Source organism: Camarhynchus parvulus, chromosome 1A (genome assembly GCF_901933205.1).
Source record: "Camarhynchus parvulus chromosome 1A, STF_HiC, whole genome shotgun sequence".
Lineage (NCBI taxonomy): Eukaryota > Metazoa > Chordata > Aves > Passeriformes > Thraupidae > Camarhynchus > Camarhynchus parvulus.
Window position 1 is genome coordinate 60,484,712 of NC_044586.1, and position 19,897 is coordinate 60,504,608.

At 35.4% G+C, this 19,897-nt stretch overlaps 1 protein-coding gene across 7 annotated transcripts in view; it reads right to left on the bottom strand.

Annotated features, from left to right (window-relative positions):
- CACNA2D1 (calcium voltage-gated channel auxiliary subunit alpha2delta 1) overlaps positions 1 to 19,897 on the bottom strand; it is a 368,348-nt gene that overhangs the window by 55,253 nt on the left and 293,198 nt on the right. For all 7 annotated transcript variants that reach the window (XM_030960743.1, XM_030960744.1, XM_030960742.1 and 4 more), the window contains exon 13: positions 1,199 to 1,277. In XM_030960743.1, coding sequence (XP_030816603.1) covers positions 1,199 to 1,277 — 79 coding nt within the window. The remainder of the gene's footprint in view (positions 1 to 1,198; positions 1,278 to 19,897) is intronic.

A 19,897-nucleotide genomic window follows, 5' to 3' on the forward strand; every position in this document is an offset into this window, starting at 1 on the left:
AAAACTCCGTTTAAAACACAAATGTCAATTTTCTGTTATTATCTGACAATAAAATCTGCTCTTCATGGAGTTGTAGTATTTTCTGCATGACTTGTCAGCATGCTGAGGGTTTCATGAGGTTATGGCACATACGTATGCGATTCACCAGGCTATGGATTCTTCTAGCTTGGATTTTTTGGTTGTTTTTTCTTTTTTTTTTTTTTTTCCTGTATCTATGTTTTTCTCTTATCTTTGCTCTATGTTACCCTTCTGCCTGAGCATATCTTTATCTCCTTCCCTGGCAGTCCTGATTTTCGAGACCCTTTGTAATCCAGCTCACCTCTCACCTCTTGCTTCTCACCGATTTGTAAAATAGTTTTACATTTTCAGTCAGCCCTGCAAATTGCTCTATTTAAAACATAAGCAAATGTTTGATAAATTATATATTTTCTACTTTTCTCTATTATTTCTTTTCTATTTTCTTCTATATCTCTATATCTTATGCCTTCTTGTAGAGTTATACTATAAGATATTTGAGACTCATATTTCTCACACTCCTAAAATGCTTCTGAGTATGTTTTTCATGTAAAAATTTCATGTAGTAAACATTTTATTTCCTTACTTTCACCTTTTTTACTTTTTACTTTTCTTTTTGTCCTACATAAAGAAAACAGAATGAAAATAGAAAATACAAGAAGCTCTCAAAAACTAAGAAATTACAGCAAGAATAATTTTTTGATATTTTCATTGAAAAAGGGAAAAAATTCTAAGTATCTTATGCCTTGTAAGTTTTGGAGAAAAACAGAAAGAAATGTAACCAGCCAACTAACCAAACAAAACTCCCTTTGTTCAGACCACTTAATTTAAACCAGCTTTGACTAATTTCTTATCTGTCATCAGTTCCAACTTTACATAGATGGCTATTACAACAAATATTCTCAAAACTGAACCATAATGGCTTATTATTATAAAAACTACTGTGGTTGTTTTCATACAATATGAAGTTTTAAATAAAGTAATAAAGAAATAAATATACCAGCTTCTCGTTTACATGTGATTTTTTCATGTATATATTATGTAATAAATTAACTTTTGAAAATTTTGGTAACAAATATAATAAACTTAAAAACCAAGCTGAAAAATCTGCCATTTTTCGAGAACAAAGGTATCACCTATCCAAAGCTCTAGTGAAGATCAGTTTAAAAGACAGACACAGTACCTTTATTTTCACAGGCCATCCACTGTATGGGTCCTTTGTCATAATTATGTTGGCCAACAGAAAATGTGAACACACGTACCTGTGCAAGTGAAAAACCAATGCATATAACAACTATTTATCATTTATTAGTTGTGACCTCAAGTCAATGATACCCGGATTTTTCATAAATTTGAATAGAAAAAGAACACTATGAATTCTCCAGTTTTTGTACCACAATAGATACGAGAGATGTAAAACATAAAACATTATGGTATTTTGTGTACTCCTATTATTTCTTCCATGATGTAGAATCAAGAAGAATGCTCTTTTACACAGCCTTCATACTTTAAAAGTCTTACATTGGTGATTGTTCATGAAGTGTTTTATTTTTTAGGTTCTTTATTCTAGGGTGCTAATTATAATTGTTCAGGTTTTGTTAAATTAGTTGAAAAAACATGTCAATATTAGATGCTTACCAATGGCTTAAAAAGAATATATGTGTGGCAGTAGAATTCAAAGCAATGCAAAACAGGACTTTTTAGGATTTAAAATATGAAATTTTCAGATACTACACAAAACAATTTATCATTTTGCTCAGACTCAGTCTTTATATAAACCCACTAAATTAGTTCAACAGACTTCAACTACCACGCAATGCTTAAGCTTCTGATTTTTCCCCTTAAGCTCTTGATATTCATTTAAGTTGTGGGGTTTTTCAGCATAATTCCATTATTTTTACAATGCTACTCTAATCTATCTCAGAAACTGTAAGGAGTTATGGTTTCAGAAAAAATTGCCAAAATGTCTTCAAATTTTGGACTGAAATCAGACTTTTCTGTGGAAATGATTTTCCATGCAAATTTTCTGATTTGAATGAGAAAAATTTAAAACCAAAACCTGGTATTGCTTTAAAAATATTAAAAAAATTTACCAGACAGACAGAAAAATTAGAAATACTATTTTTTAGCTTCTAGCTGAATATTTTGCTCTAAATTTGAGTTTTTCTGTTAAAAGCTGGGAAAATTGTTTTCCCAACAGTTTTAATGAACTGCTCACTATATTCATGTCCCTGTGTTCAAAGGTCAGACACCTTTTCCTTTTTAGGCATCTCTTTCATCTTTTTCTTTATGAATTCATAAAGATTCATCTCTTATGAATCTTTAACTTTACCACTTCAATGTACAAATCATAGACCACAAAATGAAATCAGAATGAAAATTCCTTTCTATGGATTGGATGCTTCAAATTAAAATATCCTACAATTAATTTGCATAAAGGCTGTGAGCAAGTAATAAGGTAATTTTTTTTTTAATAATACACTCTAAATTTGCAGAGACTCCTTGTAAGCAACTGATCATTGCTAAGTTTGTTAATGACTCTTTATAAAAAATTTAATCACATTATTTAGCATGTGCAATTAGTACCAAAATCTTCACTTCCAAAATAGGCAAAAAAAATTGGTGTGATATAATCAGAGCTCAAGTATTAACCAAGAGCTGTAGGAATGGCTTCACATCATCCATCAGCAGGTAGCAAATGGTGAAACTTTATTAGTGTTGACCCCTGTATGCAAGAAGGGCAAATAAAGCTTTGTGCTGGATGCCATTTTTAATTAACAATATGTTTTGATTTGCTTTATCCATACAACGCTTTTGTTTCTGCAGTTAAAAGGAGAATTAAAGTAACTGATTTAAGTGCTTGTTTTATAGTTTAAGACTACTCCATAGAGGGTCATTCCCTACTAATTAGTCATGCCAGTTACATTTCTGGTTACACAGACAAGTATAGCAGTGTCTATGCCTGCATGATGGTAATTTTTTTCCCTATAGTTCATATAGACAAAGGCAGATGAAAAATACCATCTAATACCCTGAAAATATCAGCATTGACAGTGCAAAAATGACTTTACCTGGCACGTTTACATCTCATTTATTAATACCGTACCATAGTTGCCATCCCCCTTTTATTCTTGACATCTTTTTTAAAATGACAGCTATAATTCTTCTAATAGATCTTTCTTCTTCTACTTAATTAACATCTATTTTTTTCTTATCTGATTATCACCGTGTTATTTTATATTGGCACCTCTCAGCTCACCAGGTCCCTGCCTCCTATATTCCTGTTCTTTTTGAATTCACATTGCTCCCAGTTCATTGTCCACTAAACACTTGATTCAGAATAGATTCTTCTGAAAAACTATGGAAAAACCCCACTGATAGTCACTAATTAGATACTTGAGAGACATGATGTTTCTTTTGGATTAAAAGCTACCAAGTCATGCGGGTTCTCTTGTGTGTGCAGAAAACATATGAGTCAATTAGACTGGACTGTCTAGCATTTGATCTCAAATGTAAAAATGAAACACTGAATTGGATTCAAGTTGCGAAATGCTGTGTAATTTAGGGAAAAACAGCAGTGTGTTAAATCTGCAACAAATCTATAAAGAATTTAGAATTTAAATTATTGACAACAAGCAGGAGACAATATATCTGATTTACTGTTCCTTGGATAATTAACAGAGATAAAGAACTGCAATGAAAATTGGAGATTTTAATTGTTACTTGGTTTGGCAAGAGGGTGGGATATTCAAAAGAGTATTCTTTTTCCTATTGCCTCATCTGGAATTGAGTAGCATGACAGACCAGCTGGAAAAATGAGTCAGCAAGTCAAATTAAACAAGCCAATTTTAGCAAAAAAAAAGAAAAAAAAAAGCTCTCTGCTAAATTTTCTGTGACATGACCCAGAGTCAGCCAAAGTACTGAGATGTGCTTTTCTATATGTCTTCCCTATAGACGCCTCTCCAAAGAAGACAATAGGCTACTGAGCTAAAAAAAAAATAACAAAGCCCAAAAAAAACCCACCAACCCACCCCCCCCCCAAAAAAAAACCCCAACAAAAATACAAAGCAAAAAACCCCAAACATTTAATTACTTTTAATAGGGAATTTACAACTAAGAATACTTTAGGCAACTAGATCAGGCCCAATGGGTATGAGCACCTCTCCCTTTGCCTGTCCTTTAAGCTTAGCTTCAACCAAGTGGGTTTCTGAGTTGAAGCAAACTGCCAAGTAGTCTTTGATCCCCAGAAGTTGTTTTCCATCACCACTGAGGCTTGGTTATTGCTTCTCTCTGTCTCTCTGCAGCCTCTTGGGGTCTGTGTAAACTGCAGTTTCTGGGTGGTTTTGCCATGACATTTCCTCTCCACCACCCTCACTAGGGGATGGATGGACATTTGTGTTCCCCAACCCATTTCCTAGGGAAAGGGCAACCTTGGCTCAAGGCAGATCTATTTATTCTCTTCATAAAGAAACATAACTTCCAAGGCAGTAAAATTAATGGAAAAATTAGATAAACAAATAGGAGCTGTCATGCTTTCTGATTTTCAATGGGACTATTCAAAGTAAAGTTCTTCTAGAAAACTTCAACCCTTAGAATTGAGAAGACCTAGAGGTGGGCACCAGCCTGCCCTGCCAGCCCAGCCAGGCACTGTCTTGAAATTTTTCTGAAATATAAAAGTCCTAACTTTTAGCAACAGAGATCAAAACTAATTCTCTGCATTTTCCTCACTGAGACTAACCTTAGGGAGAGAAAAAAAAAATCTTTGTTATAATAATTTACAGTATATAGCAGAGGACTATACTAATTAGCAACAAAAGTGAGTGGCACAGGCTGCCCAGTGAGGTTGTAAATCTGCCTCCCTGGAGGTTTTAAACACCAGACTGGATGTGGCCCTGAGCAACCTGGCCTGATCTTAGACCTGATATTGAACTAGAGACCTCTGTAAGTCAACCTGCTTATCCTAGGAACCTACGAAGGGCAGCAAAGGAATACATGCAAAAATCCAACTCCTAAACAGAGCAAGTGATAGAAAAGAATTCTACAAAAACAGAGGAAGATGTACTTTATCGAAGAAAATATAATTGTATAATTATAAAATTAATTTGCTACTTATTTGTATTTATTTCTGGTGGAATAAGATCATAGGAACCAAGGTGAGTAAAACATGTTGACTGCTACAGATTTTTTGGGACAATGGCACTCAAGAGAGTTGTGGTGAAGACAAAACTGAAGGGGTATCTATGAAAAGGCTGCTTTCCCTACAGATCTCATTTGCTTTTTATGCATTTTATTTCTTCATTTTGGTATTGGACTAAAATTAAGAAAGATTAAATTAAATGCTTCCTTTGGGTATATCATGTTATGAGTATTACAAAAAATTAAGTCTTGACTGAAGTTAATTCAAAGGGGTAATTAAACACAATGCACTTGCTGTTTAGGGTACTGATTATGTGTGTAGACAATGTAGAATCCTTGAATCACTGAATATTTTTGTTGGAAGAGAAATTTAAGATCATCTCATTCTAACTCCCCTGTTAGGCCTAAAAGCCCTGCAAACATTCTGCATGCAGAGGGGAAGAAATGGACATTTTTTGACAGACAAATTATTTGTCTTGAATTCTGCTCTTGGAATGAGAGAGCTCTCAAAAACAATTTTATGTGCATCTCTTCACTTCTCTGTTTATGAAAAGATTAATTGACTTTTGGAGATATATATGTCTATTTTACCAGATACCAAGAGAGCTATACAATTAATTAATTTAATTGGATGCAGGCAAGATGAATCCTGTCATTTTATGCCTAGCATGTAAAGAGTGCATCTTTCTGTACCATTAAATAAACAAACTGACTATGAACAAAAACTGAGCTCATAAAATCATTCAAATTTAGTTTTCATGATGGCTGTAAGATTTCACAACATTTTACTCTGGTCTTTATAGCTGCAGGTAAAGATTCACAGACAATCTTTTTTACTATACAACAAGGAAAACTGTGATAAAGGGAAATAAATAATTCAGTAATTTCAGCATGACCCAGGGAATTATCTTTCCCAGTAATGGGTTTACAAATTATCAGAGATGAGGGAAAATCGTTTGCAGTTTGTATTTAATAGGTACACTTCTGAAATAAAAGGACAATATAAGAAGCCTTGCATTCTGAATAAAATCATAAAACTGTTCTTCTATTCTCCATTATGCATTTTGTCTTCTAAATCCCTTGTAAGTATAGCTTGTAAATCACTTAGTCAGTTTTGTGTTTTGTGCTGTAGGCCAGGGAGATGTTATGTAGTTTTCAAGCTGCCCCAGCTAAAACTGTGAATGCAATTTTTTTCCTAACATTTTTACATCTGTGGACAGAAATTTGAAGATGATTTTGGGTTCTGCTGTGAGTTAACTGAGAACATAAGACATTTATGACTTATTTGAACTGAGAGCAGAATTTCAGAGGACAATCTGAAAACACAATATACTATTTAGGAAACCACCTAGGATTAACCAACAGGATACACCAAATACAGAGAGTCACCTAAATTCTGGCTAATAATCTGTCATGCTGAACTTCTCAGTTCAGGACATCCAGGGACAGAGTCCTGAACTGTTTGGGTTAGAGCTGTAAATGTAAAGTAATTTTTTTTTCTTCCTAGAAAAGAAATAGAAGTTCTGAGTTTAACAGCAGGAGCAAGACTCACAACTGTATGCTAGAGGACAGTTTCAGGATCCCTTAAGACATCTTTTATGCATTACATAAAAGGGACATAACCCACTTTCCTTCTCAGGCCATGAGGGCAAGTGGCACAGTAGGGCTCACATCTCAATGGCTACACCACAGTGCCATCCTCCCTCCCTGCCTGGCCCCCATCTCAGGTCATCTCACTATAGGATTTTTTGGGAATAAGCCCTACCTCATGCTATCACTGAACTGACCACTGACATTGCCAAAAGAATTGACTGCCACAGCCCAGGAGCCATTCTGTTGGGTCTGTTAACAGCTGCAGTTTTGAATAACTGGACATTTCTGCAGCCTGCACCTTGGCCCTGGATCATTTATTAAGTTTGGACAGAGCTGCCTGGTTCACCCCTGCAAGTAAGGCTGGTTTTCTTGTGACAGAGCCCTAAGGCCCAGCTTTTCAAAATTACTGGGACAGTGGTGCCACTAAACTTATAAATGAGAGTTCAGTACTCGCACAAAAGTAGGGATGAGTTCATGATTCTCAGTTTGACCACATTCATAACTTCCCCAGCTTTGAGTGCCAGGCTCAAGAAAGTTCAGAAGTTGGAGATTCAGGCTTTTGTAGGTAACTGTCAGCCTGCTGATGCATTTTGCCATTAATAGTAGTTGGGAAAATGAAACAGAGATGACCTGAGCAGCAGGGTGTGACACCCAGTCAGGTGCCAAAGTTCTGAAGTTTGAAAGGTCTAGAACTCAGAAAGCAGAATTCACATTTTAATGTCAAATTAGGAAATAAAAGTAATGGCATCATATCCCAGCAGATATGTATCAAGTCATATTTTTTTACATTTATGAACAAATTAAGATCTTTCCCTTGCTGTGGGTACTCTCCAAAAATATGTGTAGACTTGGAGTTACTGAGAAGAAAAACCTGCATGAGAAACAATGACAAGAATAATTTAGGTCTCAAATATTTAAATGCAAAGGTAATTGTAGGCTGGACATCTTTGAATTTATAGACATGAAGAAAGTATAAGCCCAGAGGATTTGAAAATCCATTTGACACTACTCTAGTGTTTCCATAAGTGACCCTCTATATTCTGATCCAGCAAGGCATATAACTGTGCAAGTGTCCCCTCGAAACCAAAGGAAAATCTTTTAACTGAAGCATGTATTTAAAGAAAAATAGAGTAGGTCCTTGGAAATACTATTTTAGACATTCATCCACAACAAATTATTTCTTCCAAACTTTCCATGTGTATTTGAAATCTTCCCTATCATTAATATCTTTCATTCACTACAATTAAACTTCAAACTTTAAACTGCAATGCTAGCTTATTAATTCATAGTCTAATTATAGTCTGTGTAATTATAGCCTAATAACAAAAAGAAATAATGACACTCTAAAAATCAGCTCACATTACAATCTAATGCTAACCCTCCTTCTATCTTAAAATAAAAATTACACTTATTGCCTATCAGGAGATTATTGGAGAACCTCACTTTCTTTGGATATATTTGGATCTATATCAGCATATATCTGTACTGATAATATGGGCTCCAAATCATTTAATGGTGTTAATATATTGAGAAAATACGATCTAGAACACTGATGCATGGTGTAGTTGTAAGGAATTATTCTAGAAAAGGAATTAAAAACTGAGAATTATACCTGAACACGTAACACACACATACAATGAAAGGTGCATATTCATGGAAATTGTGACTGCCATAAATCCATGACATATGTTTTGCTAACTGCAAAGTGTTTCAAAAATGACAAAAGGGGTTATTTTTGGTTGGTTTTTTTTTTCCCTAGCTTGTTTCATTCCCTCACAAAGAAAACATACCTACATTAAAATGGGGATATTTTCTACTGCAGACTAATGGTCAAAACACTACTGTAGTTATACCGAAAAATTTCAGAACTAACGTTCTCACAGAACTAAAAACAATATACTAATTCAGTCACACTGTTCTACAACTTCTTAGTGCCACCTTGTGGAACCACAGCACCTCATTCCCTACTCACAGAAGGGCTGATGTGTGCGGCGCCCCTTCCTCTGCTGCCACACAGCTGCAAGAATGAAACTGTAAATTCCCTGCTGACACCTGCTAACCTACCCGTGCTAAACCGATCCTAAGTAGATAGAATGGACCACTGATTATGGGATTCTTTAATTCTTTACCTAGTTTAGACATAATCTCTGATGGGCCTGAAGTATCCCAGGAGTACAAGCACAGTTTCATATGCCCACAGTAACACAATGTTGGACTATTACATAATGATGAGGAAACAGTGTCCTCTGTACTGCACAGTCTCCTCCAGTAAAATGAAGTTTTTGATCTCAACATTTTCTGGGTGTGGGTATAAATCAGCTCTGTTTTATTAGCTTTGAGTACCATATTGCTTAAGAACAGCAATAAGAAAGAGAAAGGCTGTACTCCCAAAACCACCAGCAGGACTTCACATTGATGTGCTTGAATTTTATGTTTGAGTCTGCTTGCCTATGTCAACCCTGCCAAAAAAGTGGGTTTTGGTGCATTCCCCAGCCTTTAGAGCAGCTCTGTCAGCACACACAGAAGTCAAAGCATTGCTCCTTCCTTCTTCCCATTTCTTTGGTGGCACAGGAGCACAGGTGCAGTCCCAGCACTTTGTCTCGGACTGTGCCAACTGGTATAGGCCAAAAACCTCCCAGATTTAACTCACTTAAACCCATGAATTATTGAATTAATGTGGCTGTAGGTCTAGCTCAAAGGCTGTGGGCCCATTGTGGACACATTCCTTCTCACAGGATTTCCACCAGATGGGATGTCTTCAGCACCCCACTCCAACTCAGAAATCCCTGTAGAGCACTCAGGTGCATCAGGTGATTTTCCAGCTCCTCATCCTGCCTCCCAGACTCCAGATAAAGAACATATTGGCATCTTTTTAACAATTCATCTGTTGAATATTTTACTTGGACTACCCATGTTGTATTTACTCAAATAGTTGATCTATTTGCTTCTTTGGGGAAATTTTCCCTGTTGAAATGAAAAACAATTAAATTCCTCCTTTCCCTAAGCAGCTTCTCCCTGACACTCATCATTTAGCATTCTCTGAAGAAAACTGTTTTTTTTTCCTGAGAATTCCTTGTAAATTTGGTGGTCCATATCAGGAACCAGACAAGGGAGTTGACAAAGTAATTCCCACCGTACTCTGGATTAAAAGAATTTTAGGCATTTCTTTGATAGTCAAAACAACATTTGGAGGCAGCTGAGCAGCTGGAAAGGACTGGATTAATTAGAGAGATATTTACGGTTCATATTGTGACACTAAGTCCTCTTTTCTTTTTTTTTCATTGTCCTTGTAAATCCCAGGGAAGAAGTGTTACAAATATCACCCAAGTACTTAAAGGAATATTTCAATATGCCATTTCAAATATTAATTCTAATCACGTACTCTGCCTTTTTCCTTCCCACACAAATAGTCTTGTATATTTTCTTCAATTTTTTGCTCCCATTTACTTCATTTCTTGTACAACATGGAAGAGTGACTGAATCTTCACAGTTGCAAATGCCAAACAGTTGTACTAGAGGAGGGAAAAGAGCAGGTGGGAAAAGGAATGATCCTCAGAAACCCTTATTTCCAGGAGAATCCATTAACAGGAAGTGTCCCTCTCTGGAATTATCAATTACACAAATTTCATGTCTAATTTTATAATTGGCTGATGCTCAAAGGAGCATAAAAAATCTAGTTTAGACAATCTTTCGTGGGCCTGGAGTATCACAGGAGTACAAGCACAGTTTCGTATGCTAACAGTAACTTAATGTTGGACTATTACATAATGACAAGGAGACAGTGTCCTCTGTACTGCACAGTCTCCTCAAGTAAAATCAAGGTTTTGATCTCAACATTTTCTACAATGAGTTTTTGATCTCAACATTTTCATTTTTAGAATGAAAATTCTAAACAAAAATGATGCAGTGAGCTTTAGAAAGGGTGTGCCACCCAAAGAGGTGAGGGTACTTTGTCCATGCTCACTCTTTCTTGAAGATTCACCTGGGAACAGAACAGTATCTTAGAAGAGGAAGATTAAGGGATGAAAATGCTGCAAGTTTTCCTTTTCTAGGTGGGAAAAAACCTAGCAGTTCCTGTATACTGATGGAAACACAGCTAGGGCTGTGCTGAGGGCAGCCTGACCTTGCCTGTGCTCGCAGGTCGGGGCCATCACTGGCACAGGCAGGCGGTGACAATGCTGCCTGTCAGCAGCTGGCAAGAGCCTGAGCAGGGCTGAGAGAGAGAGAGAGAGGCTTCTGCGCACCCATGGAATAGAGAATGTCCTTCACAGCTAATGATTAATGCAAGCAGTTCATGCCCACTCGCTGCACTTCTCGCCAAACTGCACCTGAAGTCTCAGGACTGTCAAAGAGAAGCATTGGATATGTACAGACAGCTACCACCCATCCTGTGGGCTGTTAATGAGAAACATAAATTTAATCATGACACAGTTCACTCATCCACTGAATGATATGCATTTTCATTTCTTTTCTAATCAGCTAAATAAATTAAATTTTCAGAAAGAAAATACAAGTGATTTTCCTCTGCAATCCACAGGTAAAACAACCTTGAGGGATTGGGTGTCTATAGCGTTGGTGTGTTGAACAGTTTGTACCACAATGTTCTCAGTGAATTTAGATCTAAATTTTGCATTCCTAATGGCTGAAAGAGAAGAGCAGAGAAAATGTGCTCTAATAAATCATACTTTATGCGACAAAGTATTAGCCATTTCCGCATCTATAATGTGTCATAAATGGATTTAATGATTTTTGACAAAGTCTTTTTTTGTTTTTGAAAAAGAAGTAAGGAAAAAGGTCTTCAGCCCTAATTACAAATATGATTCTTAGAGAAATTTATTATAGACAAAACATTGCCTTAGAGGGTTTGTCTTTGTTTTTTGCTTTCAAATGAAACAGCCTATACAGACTAAGTTTGCAACTAAAAGCATTGAGCTTATTTTTTTTCCTGTCTACACATAGGATTGAGAGTACATTATTGTCAGACTGCAGTAGACAATTCAAAGCGATGGCTTAAAAAAAAGATTTACAAATAAACCAAATTCTTCCCTGTAACAACAAAAGGGCATATTAATAAATTCAGAATTATTAAAAAAAGTGCATTTTTAGCTGGCACTCCAGGTTCTATGGTCATTATGGTTTAGATGTTTTTGTTTGCATGTGATTTAGGATGAGATTATGAAGAACAGAATTCCCATCTAAGCCTCAGTAAACACTGAATATATTACTTTGAATTTGGTACAAGGCTAACATGCAGTTGAGTTAAACTAAAATTACTGACTTCAAACAGAAGTTGAATATAGAAACAGAGGGATGGAGATACATAATAGGATAAGAAATCAAAGACTACATAAAGGAACTGATTCTCTTCTGAAAAAAAAAACAAAGGGTTTTTTGGGGGTTCTTTATTCCCCTCTTTTTTTTACTGCTTTATTTTTAAGCCTATAGAAATGTTTGTGAAAACCTCAAAATAATTAGAAGCTCATACTTCCCTCACCATGCAAGTACAAGATTGCAAAGTCTGTTTCTTTTTTTTCTATTAAAGACAACCTATTCTTATAGGACATTCAATTCTGCATATTAAATTCTATCCTGTACCGTGCAAAAGGTTTGAGAATGTAATTCTGACTTCCTGGAGATATGACAGAGCAGATTTTAGCCTTTTCTTTGAGACTAATCAGGATTCTGAATCCAAATCACTTTCTAAGCAGAGACTGGGCTATTTTCTATTTACCAGCAGACTCATTCTCTACTTGTAAAATGACTTTTTCCCTTGTTTTTTTTTCAAAATAAAGGGTGTAAATTTTTTTTTTTTGCAAAATGCTTTAGAAAATGACCTTCTAAGTGACATTTAGTAGTTCTTACTCTGGATAAGACTTCTCAAACAGAGCTCCTCCACCTCATGTGCTGATGTTCTCTCCTAAAAAGCAACCCCTCCTTACAACATCTGCATCAATCTTTAATACTCTACACTGAAGTTGCACAAGGTTTCTACTTGCCTGGGTGAAATCTACAGTTCACCTTCTTCACTTGCAGAATAAACTCTTCATTCTGACCACTTTTTCCAGCTGTGCACTGGCAAACCTTTCCACTTACTAAAAGAGAAATCCTCAAGATCCACCTATGAGATGGCCTAAGCAGCATTTAGAAACTAAGATTTCTATCAAGTTTTAGAGTCAATAAATAATAGTTAATTATTTTTAAAATAGTATTCAGTTGTGCCACCTTATTGAGTATTCTATTAAGTGGACAAATTCTGCAGTTTCTTCCCAGAAATTTGCATTTTAAAGCAATTGTAAACCAATTTTAAACCAATTGTTGTAAAATTAACCTTTGGAAAACTCTAGACTCAGTGATCATACAATGTCAGAATGGGCAATTTTACATAGAAGCATCTCTTAATCTTCATAATCATATTCATGCATTTTTTCTTGCATAATTTTTGGCTTCTCTATCCGCAGAAAACAATTCTTAACTTTCAAATTTCCTTCACTCTTTGTATTTTTAAATGAAGGGGAAAAACTAACCTCTCTTATGTGGCCCTTACAGTAAAACAACTGAAAATTTCTCTGTCTCAATGCTCTGTAACTGGCTCATCACAGTCAGGTTTTACTTATTCCACTTTCCCTAATAAACACAAGAAATTCAGAAAAAATATTTATAACTGTAAATATATAAGGTCATGCAGATAAACTTATAATGTGAGGCATAATTACTGAATATCTTTTAGCAGGTTGGGAAAATGTCTTATTCTAGAAGATGCCAAGAACTGTTAATTTATATTTGAATTTTAAGGCAAAATTATTTGTAAATCCAGGAGAAAGAAAATAGTTTGAGTGAAAGATCAAGAAGTTATTTTTATTACAAGGAAAAGAATGTTTCATAGCATTTCATAAAAAAGGATAAGAGACTGATTCCAACAAACACAGAGAATTAGATAGCTGAATGAGTAATGTAGGAAGATAAAATAAAGAACGAAGGATTAAAAGAAAAATGGCAATTTAGGAAGAAGAAAACATTAAGTATACAAGTAGAAACAGTTAAATGTAATTTAGGATTAAAAAGACTTGGAAAATCAAGCACAGATATTGAGACTGAAGAGGAACTATTAAAAAAAAAAACAACAAAACATACAACCAAAAATCCCCAAACATCTAGAGAAATAATATTCAGAATAAAGCAGAAAAACAAATATGGTAAGTTACGCTCTATGATATATTTACCCAAATGCTGACATGCATTAAAAAAAAAACAACTACATTATATATATATTTATATTTTATATAATGCTCTGTTCTCTTTATACCACTTAAGTTACTTCAGTTTCTTTTATCATTCAAGAGTGACAATGTGCCTTTATACACAAAAGAATAAATAATTAATACAATCTAAGATACATATTTGATTAATCTGAAAGAAATTAGCTTGTTTAGTTGAAAAGAAAAAAGCTGCATAGCAAACTTGGATGAAAATTTCAACATAGAATTTTTTTCCTAAAATAGAGGGGATATTATTATGATAGGAATTAGTTGTTCTTGTTAAAGAATGTAAAATGAAAAGAAAAAAAGAAACTCTAAACCCTCTAAGCCTGCTTTGTCTTAAGGAAATCTAGGAAAGCTTTCTAAACAGGTGGCTGTTGAAAGAGAAGAATGTAAATACCTAAGGAAGCTGTGGAACTGGATACTTTAAAGAAGAGGTTACATAAACATCTTTAGGCATGGTCTAGGTATTAAAAGGCTTGTTGCAGAAAGTCCCAGACCTCCAATTCTTGAATTACAGGAGAACACAATCAAATCACAAGGTATTTCACAGCAATAGCAAATTTACAGGAATGAATGCAGAGTTAAAGTATGGGGAGGCTGAGACAGGACAGACCCTCGGATGTCTAGCCTCAACCAGCTATGCCATATGTAGCATTTTGTTTGCATAAATAAGCAAAATGCAGTCTGACTCTCTTGCATTTGTCCCAAAACAAACATAATGTGCTTTCTATATTAACTGATATTCTATCCTTGTTGCCTTGATTAATCATTTTATGCCATCTGCAGCATCAACCTCAATGTGATGCACTGAATCAATTGCTATTACTCCAGTGTTTGGAATTGGAGATCAACAAAAATAGAAGTATCAAATAGCCTCCTCCATGCCAAATTTGAAGGGAACAAGCTGCCAGTTGGGTTTTATGTAACAGATACACATGACTTTAATAAAACTGATAAGGTTACTTTTCAACAAAGCTATATTAAAACTTTCATTAGACTTCTGCAGTTCTCAACACCTCCACATGGATTTTTATCTTGCATGGGAGATAAAAACACCACGTGGCAACCCAGAATCGAGCTCATAATGAAACAGCAGCATAAAGAGAAACTCACATCAACAAGGAGATGTGTGTACAGACACATGCATGAAAAGGTTCTGCAAGCAGACCTTCCTAAATGAGCCCCCCTTAGCCCTGCTGCACTTTCTGCTGCAGCTCTTTGAGTCTGCAGCGACCTCACCCTGGTGTCCACACACAGAACAGCACAGGGGATGCAGTAGCTGAATGGAAAAGTGAAAAAAATAGAAAAAAAAAATAATGGATATAACTTCTTTATTGAAGTCTCCAAGAAAGGCTTGGTGATGTTTGGTGATGCCTAAAGATAAAGGGGTCAGTGATAGACAGTGTAGGAAAGATGGGCAGACTGTTGCAATCCAAGAGCATTGCCAGGGAATGGACACATGGTAGCCCAGCAGGTTAGCTGAGAAGATTGCTGAAAGAACAATGCATAGATATTTTTGAAAAAGGCTATCTTAAACATCACTGAACTCAGATTCCTGGTAGGGAAACGGAGCTTCACAACCATCAGGTAATTGTGGTTCAAAACCTAATTTTATGGGGAAAAAATGTGTGCTTAATATCATACTGAAAAAGAAAAAAACCTACTAATCTCCCCACCAAACAGTTATTGCATGGATTTAAAAACTCAAGACTTACATAGCTTGGTAATGTGCAACTTGACTATTACCAAAGCATATTTGGGTAATGAGTGTCAAAGGAGGGAGACTAAGATATGGTATATTTAAATTCATTATTGTAGTGGAATTAATTTATGTTAGAAATCCAGAAACTGGGACAGTAGGTATATTGCAAACCCTTAATTTATAAGTGGAGCTAAGAGGTAAGAAAAAAATAAAAGGTGATTTGCATTTAGAATAAGATTCTTCTTCTCTGAATACTCTAATAACAGTTTCCACTTCTTACTTTGACAGAAAAAGTAATGGATTATGGAATTTTTGAGTACTGACCCAAGTTTCACCCAGAATATTTTAGGTTTACCATTTGTGCATATCACGGAACATACAATAAAGTAAAATTAACAGCTGGAAGGTGACACATTCTTGAGGCAGAAGTGATTAGGAAAAGAGCTGGGGAGCAAGTTTAACCAGCCAGCTCAAGCTTTGTTCAACCGTTAATTTAATTATTTTGTGTTAGATCCTGTGTTACAAGCCTACCACACAGTCAGAAATGCCAAACCTGTTGGGGTGCACTCTGACAGCTGTTCAGTTCTATTCAAAGCTGCCACCAGTGTTGTGAAAGATGCTGTTTCAATTTTAAGCTCTGTAAGTGACCATATAAAGTTACATTTGGTCAGTCTGATCCCTGATGAGAATTCCACAGCTACCCAAAGTGGAAATGCCATGGGCTTGCTTGAATGTCCTTTGTAGTCATCTAGAACTATACAGACACCACTGCCTAAATTAACATAATTTTGATTTTAATTTTACTGACTTGCAGCTATGCACTAAGGGATTGAAACCAAAAAAGAAAATGGTTGCCTCCACTGGTAATGACAGCAGGAGGCTTGTTTTTTGTTCTTGTTTTTTTTTTTTTTTAATAAAAGTTTTACAAGCTCTCTCTCATAAATATTTCATTTTTTTACTCTATTGACATGCTGAATATGTCCCATTTGGAAGAAGTCAGTGGCAGCTCTAAGCTTCCCAGGGGAGCTCCAGCAAGCTGGAGCCTTCTCCCATGGGATGTCTGCAACAGCAGCAATTCTGTGCCCATCACACAGAGATATTCTTAATGGAACAGAGTTGATGGAAAACTTCTCTTCACATCATTTCCTCTCAAATGATACTGTCAGAAAAATCTACAAAAAATGAAGTTATAATAATAATGGAAGATAATTCTGTGAGAATGGGACATAAGACCCAATTTATAGTTCTCCTCCCACCTGAGGGGTCAGACTAATTCTGCCTATGTCAGGTCAGTTCATCCAACCCACACAAACCTCTGCCATTCTATGAAACTTCAAACAACTAAAAGTGCATGAGGTATGTTAAAGGTCTTTTCCTACTCACATAAGTTGAGCAGTCTTTCCAAACACAGATTCCAAGGGGAAAACTTGCCCCAAAGATCTGTGGTTTTCTATTTTCAACCTGGATCCAAAATTCTCACGATAAACGCCTACAGGGCATACATTTCAATTAAATTTATATTGCTATCTTCAGTGAAGCCATCTGTAGGAGGAGTGCAAATAAAATGAAATTCAGCACCCTCATTCCTCAAATTTAGAGCATGTGTGGTATTTTACACATTTAATGTGAGTGCCCCAAATGTCACCATAAAGGTAAACATGCCAGTTTTTAAGTATCAGGCTCAGCATGTAGTTGCAATATGTGACAATAAAATTTGGCTTTATAAAGGGAAAAAGGCATGCAAAGGTGAAACACAACTGTGATTTTCCTCTTCACACAGATAAGTATTCCTCCCCAAATCTGTGTTGCTTAAGTTTTGTAACGCTCTTACTCACACTGTAAATTATTTATACAGACAGAAAACTATTTAAAATATGTCTGTATGCTATTTCAAACAGATTAAAATTTTGAATTTAAAAGGACAACTTTTCAGCTTCTAGATTCTAGGCTCTCTTTTAGTAGTTTTCAAGTGTTTATTGCATTATTTCACTTAACTTGAAGGTTGCACCAAGGACACTGCAAACGAGTGCACTAAATCACGTTACCTGATGGGCTGAAACTCAAGCTTCTTTCATGGCATGGACTTACAAATTAACTGACATGAAAAAGAAAATACTTATATAGCTGAAGCAATTTCACATCAGGAAGATGGAAACAAGGATTAAGAGATTTGAAGGAATGGTTTTTTGTTAGTATAAGAAAAAGAAAGTAAGTTTACAACTCAGTGGTGCTAAGTGACTGACTGTGACATAAGACAATAAAGATTTATCTTTTATATGCTTTATGCAAAAACACAAAGACAAGTAGTCAAATAAATGCAGAGCAGGCAAGAAGATACATATGCTGATACATATTTATAGCATGAACTGCTTCTACTGTAAAGCAGTGAAAACTTTTTAACACCTTATAATGAACAGTCCCTCTACAAATGATAAATATCAACATAGTCTGAAATTCACTGGATATTTATGAACTAAATTATAAATTAACTGCAATAAAGACAACAGAAATTACACCCACATCTCTTTCAAATCTCATCATTTAATATAAGAAAGCAGCCTACTCTGCAATCTAAGAAGGTAACACAATATTTGTGATTATGACTTAGCAAGATTAAAAGTGTATGTGTGTTTTTCATGTTGGAATGTGTCTACCAATTATGCTGTTCTCTACTGGTAATGAACTAACATTAAGTTACATACAGAGGCAACAACAAAAGAGCTCACATGTCATCATTCTGGAATCAAGTGTAGCCTTGCTAAGGAGAGCATTATCACAAGTATATTTTGGATAAGGCTTATTTTAAAAATATTAGAATGTTATGAAAGATGTTGGGAGATTTCATTGTGACTCCTAAAAAAGAATTTACTGGTGCAGTCTCATTAGATGTTCTCCAACCATGAATATCCCTTCAACACTACAAGGATTGTTTCTGATTGAAAGAGATAAGGGGAAAGCAAATGGTTCTTCAAATTCCACCTGCATAAACTTGGAACTGCAATTCCAATGTCACCTTGGAGAAAACCAGTAAGGACTGATATCCAGCAATCCAGTGCTTCATTAGACAAGTGACAAGATGGAAGTGTTTAGTTTTGAACTTGTAGATGCATAGACCATAAACAAATGTAGAAAACATGCCTTGCATTGCATTGGCAATGCATTAAATTATGTATGATAATATACAGGCACACAGTGACCATTATTACCATTATACATTTGCTGTATGCAATAAAACCCCCAAAACTTCCTTCACAAGAGGTAACAAGAAAGTGACTGTGTATAGTGTTTTATATATAACATTATACATAAAACCATCCCAACCCTCGGCAGTGAAAATTTACAGTATTTAATGCTGCAGTAAAATAACCATTTAAAATTAGTAAATCCTACATGCCATTTATTATACTTCACAAAATAATCAACCATCAGGCATGATGTGAATAAGATCAAAAATCTCAGCCCTCCAAATCTATTTTGTTGTTTGGACTGAATATTTTACTACACTTTCCTCCTAACACAGTAAATTAAATGAAAAAATATAATAAGAAATGAATCATACATCTTCCCCCTTATGGGGGTATTTCCAAAACCTGATGGCTGTTGTTGTAATGTGATAAAAGCTAACACTACCTATCTACTACTCTCCAAATTTTAAGAGGCATCTCTGTGTTTGTTTTCAGAGTACAGCCATGTGCATCACACATGGCTATGACTTCCATTCTCTCTTCTAATGGAGAGTTTAAAAAGTACTTTCAGCTCAGACACAAAGATTAAGTAAACCCCACCATATCATTCTGTGTAAAGCACAACTGTACAACAGCCACAAAATGATTATTCAAGGTCAGTGATTGAATCACTGGTCAAGATACAAACTAAGCACTGCATTTCCAGCTCTACTTTTGAAAGGATTAATTCAAACATATGAAGATTTCCAATGAAATACTTCCACTGTTTCATGCATATACATCCATGGCAGCTGTTGAAGTGCCTTCATGAATCACATTCTAACTTTTAGCTGCTTTTTTTGAATACAAAACAAAAAATAACTCATAAAACCCCACAGATGTAGGCACAACCCCAGGCACTGGAAAAGGTAAATGCTTAGTTGCAGTGTGAATCCAGCTCATATTCCATTTCTATTTAGAATGTGATTAATCTTTTAATAATAATAAATAATAGTTTTCACTGAAAT